We start from the raw sequence: 12,551 nt of genomic DNA on the forward strand, positions 1-12,551 counted from the left end.
GAGGCAGGGTGCAAGGCACAAGGCACAGCTACTTGACCAAGCAACAGTTAAATAACACCCTTCACGTCTCACATTCATTTTGGTACATTCTTGTCCATCCCTGTAGAGGAAACCCTATTATTTCCACTTTATGGAGCAGAAAGCAAGGCACACGACAGTTAGATCTCACATCAACAGATCTCTGTGCACGTGCTTCTAGAATCAAAGGCAGGGAGAGAATTCAAGTTCAGTTAACAGCTTACCTCGGATCACATAAAATCTGCAGAGGATCAGATTTCCTCTTTCTTCACCCAGGTTGTACATTACTACCTAAAGCACTGCCAAAATTCAGATTCTAAGTTTTTTACCCCTTACCTTTTTTTTTTTTTTTTTTAAGTTGGTAAATTTAATGGTAATAAATGCCTGCATGGCTGTGTGTGTTTGATCTAAAGATACATGGGTAGCTACCTTCACTATGCATAATTCTTACAACTAATCAAGACAAACTGAAGATTAAGCAGTTGAAAGCTACTATCACATTTTGACACTTTTTTCCCCTTTAATTCAATTATTTTCCACGTGCACAACCGTGTTTGTTCTATGAAACCTGCCACTCATTAACTGCCCCTTCAAAACAGCGTCTGTTGTCCTAATGTAATCCATAAGTAATGCTAAATGCTTATTTATACCTTAAGTAGTACAGATTGTGTCTTAATTGCCAAGCATGCAGCTGAAAACAAGAGGATTATTCTGGGGGAGCACCATGCACAAGCTTCAGACATCTATAAATGAATCTCTGTGGACTAATTCAACCTCCAGGTGTCTACTGGGCATGCAGAGATACAGTGACACAATATTTTATGGTTAACACAAAATAAACCATGCTGGAAACAACCGAGTAACTGTCTTGGTGAACACACAGATTTACAGCCAGACTTCAGTGCTTTACAGTCGGACTGACAGTGTTTACAGGTTTCAATCACATTTCAGATTAACTCCACATTGCTACATAAGGAGAGCCGATGTACAAACGGGTATGAGCAGAGCACAGACATGTTTAGCCTGGACACCTGGACCTTGAATACCAAAAAAGTTATTCTAGAAAACCTGTAGAAAAAGTATGGCCAAGGATCTTAAAGTAGATCCTGGAAGCTACCTAGCATGGACCCTCGAGAAGAAGCCCCAGAATCTGGTACCTCCTCCTCCTCCTGTAGATGTGATTCCTTGCAGACTGAAAATAGCCAGTCTCAAACAGGAATGAAAGAAAAGGAAAAAGCTCCCATGTGGTATTTCTGTTAGTTGCTTTTGTACCAAAGCAACACGAGTAACGAGACCAAGACAGCAAATGCCTCTGGATAAGCTACCCGTACACGTACTGCAGAAGGGCTGGGCAGGGCTGGTGTCCTACAGCAGCTGACAGCTCACTCCATACCTTTACAGTTGCAATCAGTTAGCACAGGCAGATGCACTGCTTGCCAGCACAACTGCTATATATTAACTAGATATAAACCAAACAGGTATTTATTAGGCCTTTTTTTCCCCCCTCCTCATCTGAAGGAGTTACTCACTTTAAAATTATTTGATAAAGGAAAGCTGTAAACGTCAGCTTGAGAGGCAGATCACCAGCAATTCCCACCAAGGTTTAAGTTTTTCTTTTTAAAATGTATTTTATGTATGCAGGCATTACACTTCTGGCTTGCTCTCAAGCATTTCCAAAACGGTTCCCTCCTGAGCAATTTTATAGTTTAGCAAGAATAACTAGCCAATGCTACTGCGTTCGCAGAATCCACTGAAAAGCATTAAACAGTAGAGAAAACACTTCATATTCTGTGCCAGTTATTCTGTTTACCTCAGCATTAGATAGGGAAACAAAACCAATCCGTATGTGGGCAGTAATAGCTGCTATCTCCACACAGATTGCCATGGTTATTTCTATAAGATGGAGGGGTTAATTTCCACAAGTATTTCTTATATATAATTATTTCGATGCACTGGCTGACTAAGGAGTCTGCTGTTTGATGCTATACAAATGCCAAGTAGCTTACCAGTTATTTGATACCATACATATTACACCAAAAATCATACAAAGGGGTGATTAAGCACCCTAATGCGCTAAGTGTAGGAAGATGTTTATTTTTAAAAAGTTCTCTTGCTTAATGCTTTTTTATTAAATGTTTTGTTACCACTGAAACTGCTCTGACATAATGTACTTCACAGCTAAATATAACTTTATTATTTACAGAACCCAGGCCAGCTTCACACCCATGTAAAAAGGCAAACACTGCAGCTGACAATATTTCCTCAGCAGCTCCCACAGGACTGATGGATAATCTGACCTTTAAAGCTACATTTCATTCGGCATTAAGGAAGTCCTCCCGTGACACAGAGGGCAGCCATCGAGAGTGAGACACTCTCTAGAAACAAATTCCTGCTGTGGTATCTCTTACCCAGGGGTTCCCTGACCACACATGAGGTTTCTGCCATCAGCATGCAGCCTGAAGTCCTGCTAAAATCTAATTGCACGAGACACCACGCCAAGGCCCGGTGTTTTTTTTTTTTTTTTTTAAATGCTCTTAGTCCACTAATGGACTATGTGATTAAAGGTTAATGGCATTATAAACGCTGTAATTACCTACTGCTTGGCTCATGTGATGTAGCAGGGGTAGCTTTCTGGGAAAGAGGCACCTGGCCCCTGCCCCCCATGGGTGATCAGCATGGCTGGCTTCTCCCACTACTTCTAATGGAAACAATTATCCCCTAATCCTTGCTCTTAGCAAAGCTGCAAGTACAGCAGCATGCAGAGTTGACTCCTTCCGATGTCCCCCCCTACAGAGGATCAGACATGGTACTGCCACACACCCTTTATTTTAGAAGTAAATCTGAGTGTGCTCCTCTACAGAATGAAGCTCACTCATTCCCGCACCCTCCTCAGTCTACACCACTTCCACTCTTCCCTCTATGGCATTTGTCTGTCACAGCTGTCCTAAAGGACACCAACTTCCAAACAATTTTCTTTTCCAGCCTAGTCCTTAAAATCTTGGCCAGCGAGAGACCCAGACCTTGATTGTATTCTTGTATGAGCTAGCAATGTTCAGCACAATATTAAATCCCAAAAGACTGCAGCTGCAGCTGTGATGGCCATAAACCCAAGAGTGACCTGGTGTTACTGAAAGATCTCTGAAATGGAAGATTTGAAGTACAGACAGCCCAGCTAGACAGCCCAATGGAAGGCAAGCAGATGCTCAAAACCAAGAAGGGACTGTGCTGTATCGTGACCACATCCACCCTTTGGGTTACCAAGAGACAGCACCCCATAAGCAAGTTAGCTGCTACATCTACCCACGCCACAGCTTACAAAAATTTACACTCACTGAATAGTAACTGAGGAGCAAATTTGGGTCTGTTGAACTCTAGGCACTTCCTCATGCAGTCAAAGGGGTTTTCAGGGAGGAGCCATCAAGTGTGGAATACGGTGTCCTGCCCGACCCCACAGTGCTGACTGTGTGTGACCACAGCCATCACCCCACTACACGAGCTGTGATGCTTTTCACAGGGCCCAAGTGTCCCCGCCTGCAAGAGCCATGCATGCAATACCACACGAGAATACACAGCAGGCCACTGAGCCTCTCCAGAGCTTAGAGTTTAATCCTTCCCTGTCTCAGCGCATCTAGATAGATCTTCCTGCAACTAATCTGCTTTCTTCATGTACGGTGAGTTGTGGCGGGCATTTCATGATCAAATGTACTCATGTCGTGCTCCCCTGAAGTAACCTCCTGCTGAAAGACATCAGATCACATCAGGTGTTTGCAGTCTGTGTACAGGCCTCACTGGACTACTGAATTGATCCCAAAGGTTTTACAAGGGCTGGCTGTGACCAACACTCCAGTGACTCCACATCAGAGCACACCAGCCCACCACCAGCAAGTGAGTGTCTAAAACGAATATGAACGCTGGGAAGTGAAACCAAAGAACTGGAAGTATACATTTCTGGAAAACGACACTGAAGCACACCTCCTCCCATTCAGATGGGCTGACCTTGTGCAGTACACGGCAAGAGCTGGCACGTGCGAGGTTCTGCGTTCAAGGAAGGTGCTCTCTGGCCAGCACAAACTCAACCTCAGCATCAAAAACATTTCACAACTACAAGAAGCCCTTTCCAAATAGATACACATACCATTCACTGCAGACTTAAGTGGCAGAAATTAATCTTAAATTTTACACTGACCTGAACATACAAAGGCAAATGGAAGACAATGGTTATTTTTAAAAAGCTAGAAGAATTGCTAAAAAACAGGCTAATTCCCATTACTAACCACCGCCTCCTTTCGAGAAGGTGCACGGTATCACTCCTGTTTAACAGATGTTAACAGAGGTCCAGTGGGCAGAAATACTCATGAAAGAGTTCCTAAAATTCAACATGAGACCTGACTACAGTTTTCCCTGGACAACTGTTATTTCCTCAGCTCAAGCCTCGCTGACTGCCTCCAAACTAACCTTTTCTTTGGAACTGTCTCTAAAAACATTCATACAGCATTTCCTATAGGCTAAGCCCCTATGAGATGAGCCTGTCCCTTCCAAGCTTGTCATTAAATCATCAGTACCAGAATGTGGGATGCAGGACAGCAGGGAGAGTATACGAGCCTTTTTGTCAAGGTTCAAAGACCCCAAGTGAACAAGGCACCAGCACGAGCAGGTTTACTGGGAGCAAGAGGCGTGGGGGCAGTAAAGCTGAGTAATTAACCCCTGTGTACGCACAGCTGGCTCAGAAGAACCTGTTACTTACTGACAGCCTTGATCTAACCTCATTGCCCATCGTCACAGATGAGATCAGCAGCATAGGGTAGGGCGGCCTGGTGTGAGGAGCCCAATGACTGTGGCTGAGCGCGTCCAGAACGAAGCCGGTAAGAACAGGGCATCAAGTTCCAGTCAGTACCAGGAGGAAGAGACAGGGTGCAGCCTACACTGGCTTAAACAGACTCTGCTCTAAAAACAGTGATAAACAGAAGTAGTCTAAGCAGGTTTTTCATTTTTTTCCTCCATTACTTTTGATGCTAGTTTTTCTAAAGCAAGAAGAATTCAGTTAGGTCTTCACCCTGGTAAATACCACTCAGGATTATGAACCACGCTGCACCTCTTTGTCTTACGTGAAGCCTTGAACTTTTTTTTTTTTTTTTAATATCTAAAAACTGAGCTTTATCTGAGAACATTACATGCGAAGTACTCCTAACAACTTCAGGTTTTCAGTTGTGGAATACCCTGGCATTCAAGGATCCAGTTATCAGGGTGAAAGTTTTTTGGTAATAGGTCAAGAAAGTCTTGACTGCAACGAACAGCAGACTTCCCATTTTGAACTTAATAAATCCACTGAACTGCACAGACTTTTCAGGTGCCAGATCTCAGAGCATCCATCTGCATAAAACAGTTTCAGCTTTGATCTAGCTTATCCATACTAACAAACCAAAGAAAAATGTAATCCCACATTCAGTAAGTACTCACATAATGCTTTTAAACTTTTCTCCCCACTAGTCATTCAAATACCACTACCACATGTACCCAATCCTCCATCTCTCCTGGAGAAGGACTAAAGCAAACGCCTGCCTTTCATTATACGACAGGTGCTCTCATAGTTTTCACATATTAGTTTTGCTGTGATGTCCTGGAGTCTGTAGCACCAAGTACAACAACACACTAATCTACTCAGAACAAAAACAGTTTGTTTTTAAGATTTCAGAACTGAAGGTTCAGACATACATCTTTACATCAACAATGATGTCCAGGTTGCACATTTTCCTCCTTTTGATTAATTTTGTTTAATGCGGTTCAAGGCAGAGAGGCTAGAACCAGACTAGAACTGGCCATATTGACTAGATACGTTGAATTTCACAAACTTCCTTCTACCTATTTGGTCCTCTCACCAGAAAATAGACATACATTTCATTATGCAACACAAAAAAATCAAAAGAAAAAATAACATTATATAAAAATAATGAGGAAAAACAGGAGCTGTTTGTGTGATTTCCTTCCTTCTCAGGTAGCAGAACAGCACTCAAACTCGGCAGAGCCCCTTCTGGTGTCAATGTGCTATTATCCCTCCTTCCCATTCCACTTCCAGAAGCAGCACTTGAAATATTTTAACTACATATAAAATAGTTGTTGCAATTTTTCACACACATCTTATCTGCCTTTCTTCCATCCCCTAACAAGCTGATAGCAAAGTTAAATACAGTAACTCTAATCTCTTAAGCAACAGTACCTGAATGTTTTAAAGGTAAGGATGAGAAGGAATGAGCAGATAAATATATAACGTATTTCCCCATCCTAGAGTTTGTAACCCAGTATGGTGAAAAAGGTGCCCATGACTAGAAGTAAAGACTGAGAAATTGTGGTAAAACACCACACTTCTAACCACCATGCAGATTGTTTGCATTAGTGGAGTATTTCCCACAACTGTATCTTGCCAAATTAAATGCAGATTTCAGAGCACTGGGAAAGGTATTTCATTTCAGTTTCACTATTGTGTTCACATTCGCTGCTCCTGAAACTGAAACATTTTTATTTTAAACACATTGGCAAAACACATCTGCTTTACATACCGAGGTCAAAATCCTCATTGCACCATTAAACTTAGATGTGTTTATGAACTGAAGATGACCACTGGATAAGGGATCAAAAAAATCTGAGAGCTCCAGTTCCTCCTAAAAAGAATCAAATACTGTACATTATTTGTCCAAGACTTGAAGCAGACGTCCACACCTTTTTGCATGTGAGTAACTTGCCACGACAAAATTTATGTATTTATATACACAGAATTAATTTGATGGGGATTGTTTCTAAGCTTCCTTATAAAAAACAGGTGGAAATATTTTTTTCATTAACGTAATCACACTCTTCAATATGCATGCATTTGCTTTGAAGTTTCCAACTAACTTCTAAGAGCAGGATATTTACCAAACTACATGTTCATTAAGAAAACTGAAAATGTAGCTGAAATACAACTTCAGACCAGAGCAGTATTTTCACTGTAGTTTCTCTTAGAACACTTAAAAAAAATAAAAATAATAATAATAATAAAAAAAAAAACAATCTAAAATTAACATTTTTGCAAGGAATATAACACTTTCAAGTATTTCTGGTGGTATCCTTTCTAGATTAAACTCCTAGAAGTGGTGTTTTGTGGTGGTTTACCTCCTAAGAGGCAGAATGTTCTATGATTTTCTGTGCAATTTCTTTCACCGAAGCTCTGCAGCTCTTTCAAAGTGATGAAAGTAAACCTCATTTAGTCACTTTCTTACTTAACTTTGCATAGTATTTTTCTCAACAATACTTATGTTTGATAGCATCCCTTAGCTACCCGGCAGAATCCTTCAGTTACCTGAAAACGACAGAAAAATCTGTATTTAGATTTACAGACAAGACAGACTTCCAAGATCTTGATGAGGGGACCTGGGAATTTGATTGTTCCCATCTTATTTAAAGATCAAAGGCAGGGCCCTTGCAGTACCAAACACTACTACATTGTAGCCTCGACCTTTCCCCAACTCACCTTAAATTCCAGCAGTCTGAGAAAGCAGAATCAGGGTTACAGTCCTTTCCAAAGCAGATTTGACACGATAGGTGAGAAAAATTACATCCAGCATCCCTGTTTCAATTTGTCACCACAAGCCTTCAGAAGGCATCTACCTGTTGCTTTCTTCCTTTATTAGCAAGGACAACTACCTTCAGAGAAAGATTACCAAACCGATGGGGACTTGCTCCTCCTCTAGAGAACTACCCTCATATGTCTTGAATTCCTATCAGTCTTCAGTAAGTTTTAAAAGCAAGTACTAAGGCAGTCGTTAGTTGGTATCAACTCCCAGTCACTAATCACAGCAGAAGTAGAGCGAAGCTTTTTCTGCTGGAGCATTCCCTGTCAAGCTGCGTATGGACAAGTAAGGACAGCCAAGAACAGAAGCAGGAAGCGTGCAGCGATGCAAGCCAGGCTTTTTATCTGTGCACCCCTGCAAAGGAGAGCTTTGCGGAGGTTTTTAGAGGAAGAAAATAAGGTATTTGGGGGGAACTTCACCCTTCATGCATAAAGAGCAAAGCACAGCAGCAGTGATTAAAAGAATAACAGCGTCAGCACGAGAAGTGAGGGACAACCTGAAGCAGTGAGCTGAACGCAGGAGAGGCGCAGTCATGCTAGTGCAGAAGTTGCCTGTAGGTGACTGACAGCAAAGCAGCCGTGAGGGGAATATGAAATGGTACAAGCCAAGCACGGCTAAGTAAGACCTGTAGAGCAACAGTCCAAGTGAATAAAAGCAGGACAGATCAGACTGTCAAGCTGAGCCAAGTGTAAAAAAAAAAAATAAAAGATGCACAAGAGCCCAGGCAGAGTTTCAATTGCATGAGCTAGCTGCGTACTTACACAGGTAATACTGCAACTGCTCAGTGACGTGGTTACTTTTACGCAATTTTGTCAAATTGCCTTCATCTCTGGGAGCATCCCATGCAGCTGCCCACCTGCACATTGGGAGCTACCTCTCTCCAACTTAGCTTTCAATTTAGAGCTAAAAATAGCTGTAAAGACCTAAAAGCAACATGTCTGCAGGCAACAAGCCTCAAATCTAAAATTTGCTGTTTACACCAACAAAAACTGACTTAGTTGGTGGAGTAAAAAAGTGCTTAGCTCTTTTTTTTTTTTTTTTGCCAGAACCTCATACCTAACATCAGGAAGCAGTGAAATTGTCTTTTTTCCTTCAGCTTTTATTTGAAATACTTCACTAGTACACTTATGCATTCATTCATGCAGGAAATTCTTTTTAGAATCAAAGCAAGCAAAAACTAGGAATATTTTAACTCAGTTCCTCATCCCTTACACCACATTAGCCCCAAATGACCCAGTATCTAACCAGTTTCACAGCTTTGTCCTATTGCAAAAATAGTCATAAGTGAAAGAGCTACATTTCTATTTAGGTAGAAAATATCCATTAATATTCAATAGTATCAGAACGTCTTCCAGAAGAAAAAAAAAGGAGTGCCTTCTAAAGCTTGGTTCTTAGCCTGCGGTGTGCTCAAAGAATTGACATCTATTTCAAATGTACATTTTTTTCCTTCTCTCTTAAAACAAAAAAACCCTCCCAAACCCACACAGCAGCATCAGTTCACATAAGCAGCATGAAAAGCACAGATGGTTTGGCCAAGTCCTGCAAAGGTTTGCGTGCAAGCTTAAAAAAACACATATGAAGATTCATTCTATTAAGAGGAGACAGTACTTAACCTTTCATTTGCATCCATTTCTTTATTCCTTATTCAATTTAATATGTTAACGACAATCAGTTAAATCCTTTATTTTGCTCAAGATCAGAGAGCAGATCTGAGAACTGACACAGACTATGTGGTCTGTGGTACAGGAGCATTCACAAAAATGAAGGGAAGAATCAAGCTGAATGTGACATGTCAGGAAGACCTGAGGTGGAAGTGACACATCCCACTCTCAGCACTCTACAGAAGTATGTTAGTTACCAGATGGCAATAAAACTATGAAAACATAATTTTAAACCAAATGTTAAAATTGACAGGTTACAGCATATAGTAAAATACAGGAACAAAATTTTATCAAACATCTCAGACTTCTCATGCTAAGAATACCAAGTGAAAACGAGTTTTTTGTGTTTTTTTTTTTTTTTTTTTTTTTTTTCTCCTCCAGGCTGCTGAAATCTCAACAGTTTTTTGATTACACTGGAAACATGATTAGAATTAGAAACCCAGTGTATGCATGAATTAAAAGCAATGCTACTTAAAAGGAACAAATAGTAGTCTTGATTTACATTTCAGTGAGCTTACAAGCTATGGTCCTTCTCTTTGAAAAACCTCTGTGCATGCTTCACTTCTATACAATAAATACTTATAGAAGTATAAACCCTCTTATTTCAGGGAGACTATCCATGCTGATGGAAAAAAACTACACGTGTAAGTGTTCACAGGACTGGAGCCCATGGAGTGCAGGAACTCGTACTACAGCAGAACAAGGTTAAAATTGCAGCTCATCACAAGATCAGAAGCAGATCCAACAAACTTGTGTCATGAACTTACAGACAAAAACCTACATGTTGTTCCCATCACACCCATTCCACAATAACACTAAGTATTCGAATGCATTATGACTGTGCAATGTCAGTAACACAGAGTATTTTGTTCTTTTTTTCCTCCAGCTAAACAACTCCACTACTAAGTAAAATAAATAAAATCAGTAAAAGGTTTTAAAGTGAGGCTTATGCATTATAACTATTTCTCCCCAAAACACTGCAAACCTTTCTAGGTCTAACGTCAGATCTTTAAGGAGCCTAAAGAAATGAACTGACTAAAAAGTTAAGATTAATTTGAATATTTAAACTCCAAATTTCGTCCACAAGCTGCAAGAGGACTTATTTCAGCTGAACCTGGGATGGATTTACTGTAGGAGCTTTCCCTGTTGTTTGTACTGTTTTGTCGCCCACAGAGAAGCTCACTTTGAGACTTGTGACTTCTTGTGACAAAGAACCTCACTCCCTGTTTAACAAATATCCATCACCAGGTTACATAAGGAGGGAAACTCTAAAATCCTATCATTTTATGTACAACACCTGTATGTCCTTGATAAAAGTCCTTCTCAAGAAAATATAAAGCATATCACACTGTTTTAGCAATCCTTTATTGAAGATAACAAGTTGGTTATGTTCACTGTATTGTATGAAACATCACAATATCATACTGGGAAGGTACTATCAGTACAGGGTTGGACCAGAGCGGACAGTCTGAACAATAAACCATTTTGCATTCTTCATTCCCTATCTTTTAACAACCCCCAAAAAAACAGTAAAGGGACAAATACCTGTTAACATCATCATTTAGAACACTTTAACTTACAAGGCTAAAATCTAATGAATAAATAAAATATACTGTGGCAATAATCCTCTCTAGACCAAAAAAAATAAATCAGATACACAGTGAATCAAAATGATCGGGAAAGCTGGCCTTCGGCACCGGTATGACAGAGCATTTTTTTTTTTTTTTTTTTTTTTTTTTTTTTTTACAGACTCACCATGGGGATAAAGTTACAGAAAAATACCATGAATTCCATTTCACACAAAACCAGTTGATGACTGTCATTAGCTTAAAACTACACACAAGGGCATTACATCCTCGCTGAAACACAGTTTAAACAAATAGGAAAATGTTTACAAGGCATCCACAGCATGTAAATCATGTACAGATGGATACATTCATTGTTTCCCCTCCCCAATAGCTTTTACTTTAGATAAATACTTTACTCTTCCCCATTTTCAGCATTTACTGGACTCATTACATGCACAACTCAAAGAAGTCAGAAAAAAAAAGTCAAGGTTATTGCAAAAATAGAATTAAACTAAGAATCTTCAAGTACCTTACATGACAGCCACTCTGTACCATGCCCATTGCTTATAAAATGAAAGGTCATTGAACCCATGAAAATATCTCTAATATTTTCTTAATTTAAAATAGATAATTTTAAGTGTATTTATAGTAATCTCAAAGTGATAATTTGAACTTTGAAAATAATGCAAACAATTAAAAATTATACCCATATTACACAAAACTTCTGTCTGTATCTTAAGCTGAAAAAAAATCAAAAACTATAGAAAACCACATATAGAACAAAATAATCACAATTTACATTATAATAAAGGCAAATTTTCAGCATTTTTTTTTTAAAAAAAAACCTGCAGCTGTGAGAGATGTCAAAGCAAGTCACTATTAACTATAAATTCATCAGTTTGGTTTTAAAAGATTTTCTCTAACAAGAGTTTAAGGGTGTGTTGTACACATGCGTAAAATTCTTACTGGTTTTAGATGCCTAGAATCTTCATATATTATTGCCAAATACACTTATCTCCAAGCAAGCAGTAGGCAACATATCACAATTTGGACACCGCAGGGAAACCTAACGGTCTGGTAATACAGGTAAAACTGGAAAATTAAAAAAAATAATAATACACATCTGATAGCGTATTGCCCAATTGAAATCACTTCCAAGCCACAGAGCTGCAAAGCCTTCCAACTCAGTAAAGTGAAATAAGTAACGTCTCAAAGAATTACTTGTACTCTCTCGCGCTTGTGTACTGTAATTTCAGTTAACCATAGTGTATCTTCAGAGTACAACTACAATCCCATGCACCTCAGGTACATACACTGATCTGCTGAGAGAATCACTCCTTCCTTCCTTTTTAGGGCCAGAGTTCATTACAGATGTAATCGGTATGCCTGAGGCTGGTAAAAATACTGTAGTACAGGCAATGCTAAGAGTGGCAATATCAGAAAACACAAAAATGAACAAATGATGGAAAATTCTAATATCTTTCTGCCCATTTCACAAAATGTTGGAAATCCACCAGAATTTTTCCCTTGTATTGAAGAAAACAGATTTAAAAGTTTTTTCCCCCTTTCAGAATCAAAAGCATTTTAGTAGATTTGTAAGGCTACCACGGATCTTCTAGATCTCCAGCACCCTACAGGAAGAGAAGAGGAGAAATATTACTACTCACCAATACAAACGGAAACATTTTGCTGCACTTTGG

General features: G+C 39.6%; 1 protein-coding gene across 1 annotated transcript in view; it reads right to left on the bottom strand.

Moving 5' to 3' along the window:
* Positions 1-10,629: 10,629 nt before the first annotated feature.
* PPM1B (protein phosphatase, Mg2+/Mn2+ dependent 1B) overlaps positions 10,630-12,551 on the bottom strand; it is a 56,961-nt gene continuing 55,039 nt past the window's right edge. The window contains exon 8 of the mRNA XM_082756312.1: positions 10,630-12,482. Coding sequence (XP_082612438.1) covers positions 12,453-12,482 — 30 coding nt within the window. The 3' untranslated portion in view covers positions 10,630-12,452. The remainder of the gene's footprint in view (positions 12,483-12,551) is intronic.

The sequence above is a fragment of the Aythya marila genome (genome assembly GCF_965140915.1).
Source record: "Aythya marila genome assembly, chromosome: 3".
Classification (NCBI taxonomy): Eukaryota; Metazoa; Chordata; class Aves; order Anseriformes; family Anatidae; genus Aythya; species Aythya marila.